The sequence below is a fragment of the Camelina sativa genome, chromosome 2 (genome assembly GCF_030686135.1).
Source record: "Camelina sativa cultivar CO46 ecotype springtype chromosome 2, ASM3068613v1".
Classification (NCBI taxonomy): Eukaryota; Viridiplantae; Streptophyta; class Magnoliopsida; order Brassicales; family Brassicaceae; genus Camelina; species Camelina sativa.
Genome location: NC_141881.1, coordinates 21,504,536 through 21,520,986, shown reverse-complemented (window position 1 = coordinate 21,520,986; position 16,451 = coordinate 21,504,536). Strand labels below are relative to the sequence as shown.

At 32.2% G+C, this 16,451-nt stretch overlaps 1 protein-coding gene, 1 long non-coding RNA gene and 1 other non-coding gene across 4 annotated transcripts; 1 reads left to right on the top strand and 2 right to left on the bottom strand.

Moving 5' to 3' along the window:
- The first annotated feature begins 1,439 nt into the window (after positions 1-1,439).
- Positions 1,440-5,982, top strand: LOC147949004 (uncharacterized). Of its 2 annotated transcripts, none has more exons than XR_015581543.1 (2): positions 1,440-1,729; positions 5,384-5,982. It is a non-coding gene; the product is annotated as an uncharacterized LOC147949004 (long non-coding RNA). The 2 variants fall into 2 exon arrangements; XR_015581541.1 differs by lacking the exon at positions 5,384-5,982 and adding an exon at positions 4,240-4,454.
- Positions 5,983-8,641: 2,659 nt separating this feature from the next.
- LOC147949003 (uncharacterized) lies at positions 8,642-10,340 on the bottom strand. Its single transcript, XM_087477640.1, has 6 exons — positions 10,236-10,340; positions 10,035-10,069; positions 9,617-9,919; positions 9,353-9,505; positions 9,095-9,243; positions 8,642-8,959 (listed from the first exon to the last, which is right to left on the bottom strand). The coding sequence occupies exons 1-6, from the start codon at positions 10,254-10,256 to the stop codon at positions 8,955-8,957; spliced, it is 666 nt and encodes a 221-aa protein (XP_087333766.1). The 5' UTR covers positions 10,257-10,340; the 3' UTR covers positions 8,642-8,954.
- A 3,753-nt stretch (positions 10,341-14,093) lies between these two features.
- LOC147949002 (small nucleolar RNA snoR60) lies at positions 14,094-14,165 on the bottom strand. The gene has a single exon (XR_015586403.1). It is a non-coding gene; the product is annotated as a small nucleolar RNA snoR60 (small nucleolar RNA).
- Between the last annotated feature and the right edge of the window lie 2,286 nt (positions 14,166-16,451).

Genomic DNA, 16,451 nt, shown 5'->3' with positions numbered 1-16,451 from the left:
CAGCATCTCCTCAGACCATTCGTTGTAGTTGTCTCCGTTTAGCAAAACAGAGGTGATAACAGTCCCGGGGTTGTCGGAGCTTGACAGAGTATACGGTGACACCAGCGTGGAAGCAGCGGAAGTGATGATAGCCCCTGTAGACGAAGACATCTGTTCTCCTTGAGTAGTCATAAAGAACTCGATACACAAGACAAATCAAAATTATCGATGAACACAACGAATCGGGACTATCGATGAACAACAAGAATTTTTAAAACTTTTCTAGCTCTTATACCATGTAGAATTAGGTATTGAACTGCCTTGATTTTATTAATCTTGATTACAACTTTATATATACATGTTTAACTAGGGTTTATACAAATCGTTATTGACGTACATTACACGTTTAAAGCCCAAAACACTAAGCCCATAATATACCGCTAATATCATTGCGAAAAATGCAATGATGACAAGTGTCTCTATACTTGTAATTAATGAACTTGTTCGTTGGTGCCCTCTTTTCAGTACGTAGTTTCGATAGACATGTGTTGTTTCTTTGGTCTTTTAAACCTTAGAGTAGCTTTTTTTATCGTGTAAACTTGATTGACCCTCACCCAATATTAAATACTGTACGTATATGCTACGAGGACAAAACTGGAAATCAAAACCAAAACCGAAATAGGGGTTGGTCAAAACTACCAAACGAAATAACTCGATCCGCAGCAAAAATTCAAAAATCAAATGGTTTAACAGAATCCGAATTATATATATAATCATGAACCATTTGACTGGAATTTATTAAAGATGAATAATTTTGTTAGATATACATATAAGAAAAATTAAATATACTAATAAATCTATAATATTAATTAGTTATGTTTATTTTCTTATAAGCTTTTGTCCAAAACAGATGGTACCAAAACAAAATTCAGTCCCTAATAAAGCTATTTTCGGAAATTTGAGATAATCCAAAATCAGAATAACTTGAATCCAAGCAAACTGAATAACGAATGTCAACCCTAAGCCGAAAGTTTCAAGGAAGGTCTGAAGGTCATGAATATTTTTTTGACTTTTGCTATTTGGTATTCGATTGTTGTTTTTATCAGTTTGTAAATAAATAAAAAATAAAGGAGAAAAACAAGTGGCAAGTTGATAAAACAAACTTATAAAATTGGGGTTATGTTTTTATTTTCCAATAAATAGTTAAAAGTCTAAAAGTCAGATTTCTTAACCTTTAATTATGGGGAAACTACTAATGCAAAATCTTGAATAGGTAATAAATTATATGAAATCTTGAATGGGTAATAAATTATATGAAATCTTGAATGGGTAATAAATTATATGAAATCTTGACTGGGTAACAAATCTTTTTTTTTTTGGAAAGTCAAAATCCAAAAAACAACTTAAAATCTACGAACAATCTAAGGTCTTATTAACACACTTGAATTTCTTATTTCACAGATTTGACATTTGATCCTCAGAAATGACTTCGCCGTCTTCTACTTCCATGCCACCGTTGATGAAAGGCGGAGAGCCGAAACCAGGCGGATCTTCTGACGGATTTGACGTCTTCGATTCCGCAACATCTCAGCGTGACTGAGATACTAGACAACGCTCAGAAGGTGTGCAGACCGTGGCGACATGTCTCTAAAGACCCATCGATGTGGCGTAAGATCTACATCACCTCAAACCAAAGGTGATCGATCTTGTGGCCATGTCAGATCACTATTGGGCACAAGATCGCCGACAGGTACTCTTTTAATTCTATCCTTAACAGTCGCAAGCAAATCTAGTACTATCGTTGGTTTAAGTGATAAGATATGTGTGTCGGGTGAGATTGTTAGATTATATGTTTTCAACTTGTTACCAGTGTTCTAAATTGCTTTAGCGCTAGTCGTGTATATATTTTAAGAATATTTAAAGAAAAATTAAATCCTAAGCCAAAACATAACGTACTTGTTTAATTCCTAAGTAAAAACATTTAAATCCTAAGTCAAAAATTCAAAATGATGATAGAAGAAAAGTTTTTAAAAGAAAAGCCATATAAAAAATGATAATAATGAAAAAAATAAAATCTGAATTTTTTTAAATCCAAAACCAAAACATAACGTACTTGTTTAATTCCTTGTAAGTACAAAAAATCAAACTCGGTCAACATGATTTGAATTTAAAGGAATTCTAGACTTGTATATGAAATGCATCTTACAAAGTCAAGTAATCTGAGAAACAATTAGACTTGTAATTAATGTGCTCTGAAATTAACATTCGAGGGATTTGCTCAAGCAGTTGTGAAACTTCCACTGCTTAAAGACCTGAGGTTTCAGAAATTTAATTATTAGGAGAGTCTCTAAAACTTGCATGCATGTCTTGTTCAAATCTGAATACATTGATGCTAAACCGCACGCACTCTCCCGTTAATTATAATAATAATGATGACGCAACAGTCAGTTTTGCAGTCTTGGAAATTCATATTCAAATATGTGAATGAGGGCATAAAAATGGATTTAAACTACATAACTCCTATTGGGAAGAAGTTATAGACGCACACACACTGAGATTGCAGTCTTCATTGAAGCCTATTAGAGTTACAATAATGCGCAGTTTGGAGATTTCAATTTTACAGTCCCAAAGAATATGGAAGACATTATCCCTAGTGATATACTTGTCGGAACCCCCAAACCATCCAAATAAATCTTTTGTCTTTAAGCTTCTAATATTGTTCTCGGAGTAATCATGAATTTCTATGTTCTAGCTGGTTTAATCTTTTGAAGGGGGCTAGATTGGAATTATGATTTGAGAATGTTTTTTTATACCCATTGGTTTGACTTTGATTGGATTGTGAACATAATGAAAAGAGAAGAAAAATGTCATTCTTCATTATATAATAACAAACTCAATCATAGTCAAAGAGATGGGTCTAAAAAGCATTCTAAAGTCATAAATCCAAGCTAGTCCCATTCAAAAGACTGAACCAGCTAGTACTTAGACATCCCTGATCACACAGAGAACAACTTCAACATTGTAAGAAGCTTACATACTCAGAAGTTTTCTTTGGATGGGTTAGGGGTCCTGACAAAGATACCACTAAGACAGTGTCTTCCATCACCTTTGGGACTGTGAAACTGAAATCTCCGAGCGGTGCATTATTGTAATCCCCATTGGCATCAATGAAGGCTACAATTTTACTGCACTTCTTGACGTTCTTCCATGTAGGAGTTATGTAGTACGCATCCATTTTTATGACCTCATTCACATATTTGAATTTGAGTTTCCAAGACAATAAACTAATAACTAGATAGTTATCCGTGCTGTACATCACGGGGAAGCGTAAATGTTACTGTAATTTGTTAGTTATAAAATTATAATAGAAGTTTTATTTGAGTTACTATATACATTTTATAATATTTTACATGTAATTTACTTAGTTTCATACTCTTATTTCAACTCGTCTTCGGTATATGATACAATGTTCAAATCCGTGAATCATATAAATTTGGTCAATTCCAGAAAATAAAACAAAATCCGTATTGAAACGCGGTCGTGTTTAGAAATCTCGATTTAACTTTTTGATTTTTTAGTTATATATACTATGATGAATAAAATATAATATTTGTAATTTCTTAAATTTTAATAAAATGTCACTGCGTTGAATTGCAGTGCAAAAAAATGTTTAATAAATTAGATCTAATATTTTATATTTTTAAAACATAAGCAATGTTGTATCTTAGTTTTAAAATATGCCATTATTAAAAGATTTAGGGATGCATATATTTAATCTTAGTTTTATAAATAAAATTAAGTTTTATAATTATTCTAAATAGTTTGTTATAGTTTCTTAAAGTTTTTGAAACAATAAATAGAATCTGTTAAATAATTTCAAAAATATTATTTTATTATTTTATAAACCAATATAAACTTTTCTTTGGTTACTTATTAAATTAATTAAAATACAACAATTTTTTTTGTAATATGTCACATGATAGTAGGATTAAACTTTTAACAACATTGTTTAAATAAGCATATAGAGATATTCCTTTGGTGAACTATCTGCGTACCATTCTTCCATGTAAAGTTTATTTTGCACTTTACTCTACATTCTTGAGATTGACCTGGTGTTGAACCCCCTAACCCGAGAAGACTTTGTTAACAGTTACTCATCAACGATACATATTTCAAGTGGTGATGTTCATTACATAATCTTAAAGCATCTGTATATATCACCGCATGTAAGCATATAAACTAGTTTCAATATTTATGTAGACTTTCATACGCGGGGAGAGCAGAGAGTGAGCTTTGCGTGACCGCTTGAGAATGCAAAGCCAGACTATAAAAACACTTTGTCGTGTTTACATATTGAGGTTCCATTTTTTTGTTTTTATCTTCTAGTTGATTAATATATTAAATTAAACAAGCAACTCCATGTAGTTGTGAACAAAATGAAAAGAAAAGAAAATAAAATGTCATCCTTCATTATATAACACAACTCAATCAGAGGCAAAGCAATGGGTTTAAAAAACATTCTAAAGTCATATGTCCAACTCCAACCTAACCTCCTTTAAAAGACTAAAGCAGTTATAATCTTGAGATCCACTAGAAGTCTAGAACAACTTCGAGAACAACTTTTGTCTCATAATTTTTCCTTGGATGGCTTGGGGGTCCTGACATGTATACCACTAGGGACAATGCCTTCCATCACCTTTAAGACTGTAAAATTTAAATCTCCAAACGGTGCATTATTATAATCATGATTGCTCATAAAGGCTGCACGTCTTGAACTTTTCCTAATAGGAGTTATGTAGTACACATCCATTTTTAAGTAGGGGATTGGATCAGTGTAAAGAATGTAATGATGACAATTGACAAGTTGTATTGACATAATATGTGTCTATGGTCTTTTACCTTGGAGTAGCGTTAGACCATCTCCATTGATCATACGCCAATGGATGTCAAACTAATAAAAACCAAAAAATAATAAAAAGTTGAGGAGAGAGAGACACACGAAAGAAATTAGCAAAATTGAAAACGAAAGTTTGAAAAGAGACTATTTTTAGATGCAATGCAAAGGTACTAAAAGGGACACATAGCTTGCAACCTAATCAAATTCTTTAACAAGCCAACAGCTAGCAGAAAAAACATATACACAAAAGCCTAATTAGTGCTTGAACAATTTGTGGAGATATCCATCAAATATGAGATAAAGCTGGTAATGATTGTTAGATGAGCAGCAACCACCAAGTACCATAAGAAAGACTGAAACTGCAATATTTGCTTGTGGCTCAGAGCCTAATATCTAAAATCATCTAATTTAGCGACCAGCATATCAACCTTTTAAATCATCTAATGCGATCACAAGTATAATTTCTAAACTTTACTTTGTGGTTTTTGTCATTTTTCGATATTATAGGTGTCTGTGATGAATGCATAGGGTTCGACTCCACAGCTACTCATTGCTTCGTTACCCCAAAGTGTGCTGAGAGGGGCAACATTCATAGAGATCCCATAGAGCAGTTCAGGAGCGTTAAGATTGCTGGAGGCGGGATGATCCAGGTCCATGGACGTGCGAGAGTAGGGATATTCAGGTGGCTGGGGAGTCAATGCCGGCAAACCTGGTTATTAGTCCAGTGAAGTTGTATGATGTGATTTTGGGCATGGATTGGTTACACCTGTATGGAGTATATTTGGATTGTCATCAGGGTAGAGTTGTATTTGAGAGGCCAGGAGTGAGGAGTTGGTTTTATGAGAGAGTGAGGCCAACCTTGGGGAGTCTGGTTATATCAGCTGTGCAGGCAGAGAAGATGAACAGGAAGGGTCGGGAGGTGTATTTGGCTACGATATTGATGACGGAGTCTGTAGGACAGGTTGCTGTGGGTGAAATCTCTATGGTTCGGGAATTTGAAAATGTTTTTCAGTTGTTGCAGGAGTTACCACCATCTTGATTTGATCCTTTTACGATTGAGTTGTAACCAGAAACTACACCATTGTCCAAAGTACCCTTCCTCACCATTGACTAGTAACCCATAACACCAACTTTGGCTGCACGACGAACAAATATAATTTTCTAGTACTGTAGATTTTAAAAATCCTTGCAGAACAAATATAATTTTCTAGTAGATTTTAAAAATCCTTGCAGAATAAATATACATCAAAACAAAAATTACATCGATGTTTCACTATAGAAAAAGATTGTAAAATATAAACAAATAAATAAATTCTATCTCTCATTAGTTTCCAATACACATGAACTTTTTTATATTCCTTATATATTATTAGAGAAGCACACTTTTGAAAAAGCTATTGTGTCACCGCCAGAGAGATCTGTGTACCTTTTAGAAAAATATTCTTAAATTTTCTACTTAATTACATTGACATGCCATTATATATTTTTTAAAATTAATTGAATAATAATTAGATATATTATCATTGTTCACACAAATATAAAAATCACATATTAAAACTAATTAAATAATTACATACTATTTTAAGGCAAAATTTCACTAAAATTTACTTACAAATATATATACAAGTCAAAGTTATATTGATTTCTTAAAATCAATATAAGTTAAACATTCGAAAAAGGCTATAAAAACATATCAATTAATATAAAGTTAATAAAAATAAAGAATATATAACTTATTAAACATATAACTTATTAACGTAATCATATAAAAACGAAATGTTATTTTTTATGTTAGTATTATTACCATAATAATTTAAATAACAAGCTTTTAATAGTTATTATAATTGATTATAAAAAAGTATATTACCCCTAAATTATCTCCAACTCATTAACAGAAACTTAATTCCCAATAAATATCAATTTATATATAGATGAATAAATATAAAAATGACAACAAATTAGGGGATATCATGATGTATGATTATTTTTATATATATATATATATATATATATATATATATCTAAGTATGTAAACTAATTAATCTCAATATTTAGTGTGATTATTCATTAAAAATAAAAATATTAATAACCGAATAGGAATATATGTTCTAATCACGCAATTTAAATATATTATGATTTTTACACGAAAAACGCAGCTTTGAATAAATTAATAAAAAACTTTAGTTACATATTATATTTAACACAAATATATATTAGTTTTATGATAATAATTTTACGTATAATAATTTTCTTTAAATCGATTTATCCCGCACTATGTGCGGGTTGTTACGTATTATTTGCATAGTTAAATCGAGTAGCTCATTTAATAATCTTAATGTAGTTATAGATTTCATTTTTATTTCTGTCAGCTCATAATGATTATATAACTGTTGCTTTTTCATAGGCATCATTTAGGAAAATAAAATTAAATACGACGGTAACTTATTAGACTACTTACAATGGTGTATTTTTAAGCTGTTGAATAAAAAATTCAACAGTTGAAGCAATGCAATGGGGTGTTGTAAAAAAGAAAAGAGATGAGGTGGAGACAACACAGTTGAAAACATTCAACTCCGTTGAAACCCAAAAGTAGTGGGTTGGCTCGCCACGTGGCACATTGTGAATGGTTTACTTTTTTAATTATAAAATAATATTTAGAAGAAACATGTTTTGTTTCTATTGGATGGTTAGATTTCAAATACTCTCTCCGTTTCAAAATATAGGATGTTTTAGTGAAAACACGCATATTAAGAAATAGTTACTTTTAAAAAGTTTAACCAATCATAAACAAGTCTGCATAATATAAAATATAAATTTAATCTAAAAGTTGCATAGAAAGTTGGAAACATGCTATATTATGAAACAAAAATATTTCTCTAAACATCCTATATTATGAAACGGAGGGAGTATTATTTACCCAACCCAATTATTTGAGATCAATTATCTTATAGAATACCAAAATTTATTTTATTATTTTTATACCAAAATTTATCATTTTTCATTCTCTATAAATAAAGATTTGTTTCATTTAATTTGGACACAAAAAAAAAACTCATAACTTTCTATTATATTTTTGCTATCAGTCTTCATAAACTCTTGTTTATTGTTTATCCGTTTTTTTAATGGATCCTAATCATTTATATATTTTCAAAAATAAAACAAAATCTCAATTTATTTTATAAATTTATTTAATTTTTACTTATTTTAATTTATTTGATATTAACTATGATTAATAATATGTGTTCACCAAAAATAAACATAAATAAGGTTAAAAATATGAAATAAAATTAGTGGGGTAAGGTGTTGTAATTTTGTTAAACAAAACCATTGTAGAAGATAAAAATAATGTAGGTGTTGAATTATGATGTGGAAGAGAGAAAAGGTGATGTGGAGTGTTAAAAAAGAAAAAGTGGGTGTTGTAATTTTAGAACCATTGTACATAATCTTAAGGTATGTGTGACATTCTAGAAAGAGTGAATAGAAAAAGGATGATGACATTATGTATGAACCAGTCACGTAGACATCACGAGTCATTTTAGTTACAACGAGCAAAAGCTTTGCCATTGTCTCCTCGCCTATGGGTTTTCTTATACCCCCCTCTCTCTCTCTCTCTCATTCCCCATACGCCTATTCATCGTAAAATTCATACAACAATCCAATTATATCTACTGAATGTACACCGACTCTAAATTATTACAATATATATATATATATATATATATATATCTTGTAGTGCTTAAAAAAGAAAATCTAAAGTACAAGTGGTAACACAACGATCGATAACCATTAGTAGAAACCAATAAAGAACAACTTTTAAAATCAGATACATGTACAAATATATTTCAGTGAAACATGTAAAGTATTGCTCGATTTATAATTTCATGAAGCCATACATGAAAACAAGAAAGAAAAAGAAAAAAACACGAAAGGTTTTGTATCACACAAACTAAAAAAACCAAAGAGCTTTTGTCTTGTCCTAATTAAGGAGAGAGCTTTCTACTCCGCAGTATTCTTCCTTTTCTTCCCCTTCTCCATCTTCTCCATCTTAGCCTTCTCCATCTTCTTAGCCTTCTCCATCTTAGCCTTCTCAAATATCATAAACAACGAAATTAATGAGAGAGGTTATAATTATGCAAGAGTCGCTGGAAAAAAAATTATAAAAAAAAAAAAGAAAAAAAAAAAAAAGAAAACCAAGAACAAAGAGCAAAATTTACGTACATGGATGTTCACAGCCGGTACGCTGTCTTTTACGGAGAATTGGCGGGTCAAGACGACGAACTACTATATTCCATCCATGTGCGGTACGTCCACTTAGTTCCAGCGCCTTCTCTACACATCCTTCTCCCATAATAGAAATCTCAGCAAGTCTGGAAAATTCGATTCTTTAGTTATAATTTAATAACTTGAGACAGGGAGGGAGAGGGAGAGCTGGGAAAAATATTCACCAATTTGGGGAAGTAAGAAGGGAAAAACAACCTAGTGGGAACAAAGATTCCGTCGACCAAATCAACTGTGGGAATAACACTAATATCGGTGACCTCTCCACATGAAGAGAAATGTTCATACAACCCGATCATGTAATCAATATTACGCACCGAAGAAGGTAAACCATCTACCTTAACCATCAGCCTAATTAACAAGGAGAGAAGATTATAAATAGCACGCATGATCACAAGAACAGATACTAAAAGCATTGCAGGAGATTAAAATAAATAATAATAATAATATTAATCAACTTACTTGCTTAATTCTCGATCCAAGGGGTAGTTGCTTAACTCCGCAGGTTCTTCCGGCTGGGGTACAGGCTTAACGACTGCAGTCCATCCTCCCAGGTCACGTCCACTAAGTTTCAATGCCTTGTCTCTCGCACCTTCTCCCCAAAAATAAATGAAGGCAGGACTCCTGAGGATACCCTTTCTGTCTCTGGGAATAAAGAAACGCGCGATCTTTCCGCATTTAGCGAAATGCTTTGTCAACGCGAGACTGAGAGCAAACTGATGATGAATCCTAGTTTCATATCCCTCTACGGAAATCGAGCTAATGCTACAATAGAATTTGTTTGCAGGAGATAATATTATTATTAGCTAACATGACAAACATCTCATGGTTCCCAAAAAAAACAAAACAAAAATAATAAAATCAAATGAATGAAATTTACCGTTTTTCACTGTTCAATTTCAGCGATTCCTGACCCTAATGTACACCCAAAAAAAAAAAATCTAATCAGACATTCTCTCCACTACCTCAAATATGAAGACCTAAATCATCTAAGAGAGAGAGAGAGAGAGAGAGAGAGAGAGAGAGAATCAGAGGAGCGTAAGCAAATAGGGAGATCCATAAAGAGAAGAAGATTACTTACTTTGATGGCGGATTCGTCCATGGTTGATTTCACAAGAACGACTGCTAACAAGGATTTTTGTAGATCTAGGGCTTTAGGATTGATGAACAAGGTACGATTCGTGTTTTTTTCTTACGGTACGATTCATATTTATCTTTTAACCTTATTATTTTCGGACATAACCGTCTCTTGTTTTTGGGCTTTCAATTTAGTTCAGGCCTGTAACGAAGCCCATAAAACAAAATCACATTCCTTGATTCTACAAGTTTAAAAAATCTAACCGGTTTTCAAGAAAAATTCAATAGCAAATATGAATCATATATATAATAGCAGAGTTTTCTCTCATTAGAGAGTTCCACCTCAGCATAATTTTTTATAAATTTTGTGGACTTTGTCTCTAATTTGAAATTATGTGGGTTTATCCAGTTTTATAGGCCTACTCTTTTTTATTTAATTTTCCATAACATAAGTATTTTGATGACAAAATATTAAAAACGTAGAAATATCACTATCAAGACATTTTTAATCGACATGATTCTAAGATAAACCATCAGCCCAAAACATCAAAACCAGTAAAAAAATTTCGAAATATACAGGAAAAGAAAACAAAATGGTATTTCTATGTATATTTTAGATTCATAGAAAACAAAATTAAAACAAAATGGAGGTTGGACCAACACAGTTTAATCTTTTAGATTCATAGAAATCAACTTAATAACTAGATAAACCAAACAAAAAGAAACGAAACTCTTCACAACAACACATAGAATAATACACTATCAACGAGCATCAAAATAAAAATAACAACAATCTAATCTACTAAACAACCTACTTAGCTTCCACCAGCAAGCGAAACCAAAATAGACTCAATGAACAGTTTTCCCATGACTTACCAGAAGCATCACCAATCAAACAATCAACCACTCTCCTAAATTGAAAGAAAAATGCATATGTGGATGATGAACAAATGAATTCAAAGGAAAAGGACAAAAATAGTCACGAAGAATGACTGGATGAAGAAGATAATTAAGTACGGACACTCTCATTTCAGAACAAAGCTACCAGAAAATTAACACAAAATACGGTAAAATCCTATAATAAAACAAGAACTGCCCAACAAGGTAATAAATGATCTTTGGATAATCGCCAAGTAAAAATGGCCCATTTTGGCCACATATATATTGAGGCCTTAATAATACAATATAGATATATATGAAAGAGAATAACAGCTTACACCATACACAAACACATAGGAAAGGAAAAATAAATAAAATGTGTATAAAAATAAAAGAGAAAAATGACATTAAAAACATGAAGTTATATAGTAAAAACGTTTTTAAAAAGGCTCAACTTTGCTTATGGTGGATTAAATTGTCAATTTTTATTATTTTTTCAGTTAAATCACAAATGTTTATTGACTTTACCAAATTAGACACATAGTTAAGTCAATTAACAGATGAATTTTACAATGTAAGTCAACGTTGATAACTTCTGTTAAACAGTGAAACAACGTCGTTTGTAAGTTAAAAATAAAATAACAGAGCCGCTGCGTATATTGACAATTTTACATAACAAAAAATATATATATTGTCGAAGAATTTGAACCTTAGCTTTTCCTCAAATTCAGATTTAAGCCGCCAATGGATTCCGTGGGAATCGTCATCTAAACTCCACTGCCATCCCTGGGAATGTCTCAGCGAGGAGATGGTGATCTCCGCCACGAAATCTAGAAAGTGAGATAGAATTAAAATTTGATAAATCGTAATGGAGAAATAGAAAAAAAAATCATATTGGAATTGGTTAATGGAAACGCTTAAATGAGGAAGAAAGAAAATTTTACTGATAAGTACGCGGTTCTATCGATCGTGAGAAGGAGAAAGTCCAAATAAGAAATTACCAAAAAATATATAAATATGTGTTTGGTTAAGTATTGATTAACTCATCTAACAGGTGGCAGGTTCAAATCACCATATCATGTTTTTTCTTTTAATATTACAAATCGACGTCATTTTACTGTTTAACGGATTTTACCGACGTTGACTTAATACTATAAAATATATCCGTCAGTTGACTTAACTATGTGTTTTATTTGGCAAAATTAACAAAAGTTTGCGATTTAACGTTAAAAAATAATAAAAATTGACAATTTAATTAATATTTTTGCTAACTTCATGCTTTTATTGATATTTTCTCAAAAATAAAATAGAATGGTCAATAAAATAACAAAGAACCCTGCGCAACGCGCGGGTTTCATCTCTAGTTACAACAAAGGTTATGGATGCTTTCAGTAAAATATACGTTTGGCTGAAAAGTATCTAAGTCGGATACTAAAAGTTTTGTTATTGTGTGCAAAAATAATGGGTGCGAGCAACAACAAAAGATGAAACAACATAGTATTTTTGGATTATAATTTTTTCATTAGGATCAATTATGCAAAAAATTATAAGCCAACTCATATTGGATCTTTTTGGTGGTATCAGCCATGGACTGAAACCAAGGGACTTGGAGAAACCATTACTTAAAAATTATGGTTTAACGCTAACTTATCTCACCAACTTTGGGATGCTTTAGAGCAATCTCGTGAGTTATTAAGAGGTTCTCATAAAAGTGATTATGAGCAACTCCCCAAGTATATCTACAAGATAAAGAAAGCAAATCCTGGTACAATTGCTGACCTAGAGCTTGTAGGTAACCAAAGGTTTAAGTACCTGTTTTTTTTTGCCTTAGGTCAATGTTTAAGAGTATTTGAATTTATAAGAAATGTAATAGCAGTGGATGTGACGTTTTTGAAAGAAAAGTTTGACATAATTGAACCCGTAGAGAAGTTTCCTTTGAACGTATTTTGATATTTCATTTGGTTTTTATGCTATACTTTATAATATCAATGTCGTTTCTTTGCATTATGAGCGAGTAGTTTTACTTGTTTGGTTTTATGGGTTGATTTAAGAGGAATTCATGGTTCGCTTCAATTAGGTTGTTAGATCTTATTTTCGGTTCTATATTAGAGTTCTTTTGGGACATCTTTATTTTAATGCATGTGCTTAGATTGATCACCAAGTGCTGATATAGAGAATGGGAGCTCGGTGAATGTATCGAACTTGTTTTACTAGCTGGTTGACATGCGTCGTTGTCTGCGTAAGTTGAGTAACAGAGTATGAAGACTTTAGATTTTCATTATATGATAATAGCTTGTTAGTTCATTAGTGTAAGATTTTCATTCTATGATAATAGTGTTCAATAGCGAACACAAATTGAAGAACTATGGCTAAGACTAAATAAAAGACTGGGGACTTAAAAACTATGGATCGATCCCAATCTTTTATTTAGTCTTACCCATAGTTCTTTCTCTTATAATTCAATTTGTGTTAGCTATTACTCTCTCTGGGATCGATTCTTAAATACTTCAACCGATTAACTGTACACTTGCAGTAGTCGTGTGGTCTTTTAAGGTAAAAGATTTTGAAGCAAAAAATCACACTCATCACAAGCTTTTAGGCGCCGTTGCCGGGAAGTAACTAGCTGCCCATTGAATTTGATAAGAACTTTCGTCTAAGATACTTTGAATTTTTCTTTTGAATTTTTCAAATTTAGTTTTAATTTTCTTGTTTTTCGATAACCTCTATTTTCTTTTAGTTTATGTTTTTGGATTTTGTAGTGCATGACTAGGAGTCAACCTTCCGGAACTGTATCTCCAATTCAAGACATTGATAATATGAAAACTCCTAGAATTTGTATAGTGTAAAACTGAAGATCTTCCTTTTAAGGAAAATTAAGAAAACGAGTGAAAAGGACTTTGGGACTTAAAAACAAATTTGCAAGTTCGGAGCAGCCAACTTGGTGGCTGAAAACAAACAAAATAAGGTAAAAAAGATTCAAAGTAGCATCAGAACTTGGAGTTTGCAACATTCATAATGTTCTGAAGGGGAATCCAGGTAAAATCATCATCTGCCGATTTCATGTATTGATTGGTTTTAAAAACAAAAAGATGCAATGCAGTATAAAGTAAACTTATAAAGATAAACTTCGAATGAAATAAAGAACCAAACCTGATCTGATTGAGCAACATAAGAGAATATGACATCAACCATGCCAAGAGAGTCAATATGTTTATGTGTATAGATGTGACTTACGATCCAAATGTTATCAACACCACCAAGAATTGCAGCAGCTAACTTAGATCCAAATATTAGAAAAATGTCATTCTTCATTATATAGTAACAACTCAATCAGAGTGAAAACAATGGGTTTAAAAAGCATTCTAATAGTCAGAAGTCCAAGCTAACCCCATTCAAAAGATTGAACCAGCTAGTACTTAGACATCCCTGATCACACTGAGAACAACTTCAACATCATAAGAAGCTTACATACTCAGAAGCTTTCCTTGGATGGGTTACGGGTACTGAAAATATACCACTAGATACAGTGTCTTCCATCACCTTTGGGACTGTGAGACTGAAATCTCCAAGTGGTGCATTATTATAATCCTGATTGGCATCAATGAAGGCTGCAATCTTAGTGCGTGTCTTGACCTTCTTACATGTAGGAGTTATGTAGTACGCATCCATTTTTATGCCCTCATTCACATATTTGAATTTGAGTTTCCAAGACTTGGGAAATAAACTCATAATACTCCTTTGGTGAACTATGTGCATACCATTCTTGAAGACTTTGTTAGCATTTACTCATCAACGATACATATTTCAAGTGTTGATGTTCATTACATAATCCTAAAGCATCTGTATATATCAGCGCATGTAAGCATATAAACTAGTTTCAATATTTATGTTGACTTTCATACGCGGGGAGAGCAGAGAGTGAGCTTTGCTTGACCGCTTGAGAATGCAAAGCCAGACTATAGAAACACTTTGTCGAGTTTACGTACTGAGGTTCCATTTTTTGTTTTTATCTTCTAGTTGTTTAATATATAAAATTAAACAAGCGACTCATGTAGTTGTAAACAAAATGAAATGAAAAGAAAAGACAACTCAATCAGAGTCAAAGCAATGGGTTTAAAAAACATTCTAAAGTCATATGTCCAACCTAACCTCCTTTAAAAGACTAAAGCAGTTATAATCTAGGGATCCTTGATCACTTCGAGAACAACTTTAACAACATAATTAGTTTAGTCTCATAAGTTTTCCTTGGATGGCTCGGGGGTCTTGACATGTATACCAGTAGGAGCAATGTGTTCCATCACCTTTGAGACTGTAAAATTGAAATCTCCAAACAGTGCATTATTATACTCATGATTGCTCATACAAGCTGCAATTTCATTGCACGTCTTGAACTTCTTCCTAGTAGGAGTTATGTAGTACACATTCCATTTTTAAGTAGGAGATAGGATCAGCGTAAAGAATGTAATGATGACAAGTTGTATTGACAAAATATAGTCTTTTACAATGAGGTTTCTTCTTTTACCCTTTGTTCGTCCACGTCGCTGGCTGACCAAGGACATCTCGCTTAATTCCCTGAAGAAATTGTGTCTTTGAGCTCATCGTACGAGTACTAAAGAGACGATTTAGATGCAATGCAAAGGTACTGAAAGGGACACATAGCTTACAACCTAATTAGTCCCTTTAACAAGCCAACAACTAGAAAAAAAAAAGCATATACACAAAGGCCTAACTAGTGCTTATACAATTTGTAGAGATATCCATCAAATAAGAGATAAAGCTGGTAATGACTGTTACATGAGTAGCAACCACCAAGTAACATAAGAAAGACTAAAAAAGCAATATTTGCTTGTGGCTCAGACCCTAATATCTAAAATCAACTAATTTAAAGACCAAATGATCAACCTTTTAAACGAATGAACTATATATCTTTAGGAATCACAGAGCAATGGATTTGACAAACACTAGAGCATCTTGGCATTGTAAGGAGTTCTTGAAGGAAGGCACACTTAGCCTTTTCGGTATAGTAAATATCGAGCCTTAACTTCTCCAAGATTTTTGAATTCTTCAAGAAGTATCTTACTAGCTCTGTTTCTCCTTCATACCCTGAGATCGAACGTTTCCATTCCACAAAGTTGAGCGATGATACCAAACACTGGGGAACTGTTGAAAACATCACCTTTGGTTCTTTCTCCTTCTTACCACGCATGGATTGGTCCTTAACCAATTCCTGCAAAAACAGAAGAAAACAAGTTGACTAGAGAAGAAATATAGACAAAAGATTTTCACAAACAATATGGCATAAATCAGAGGGTTACAATTATTCATTACCATTACTAAAGAT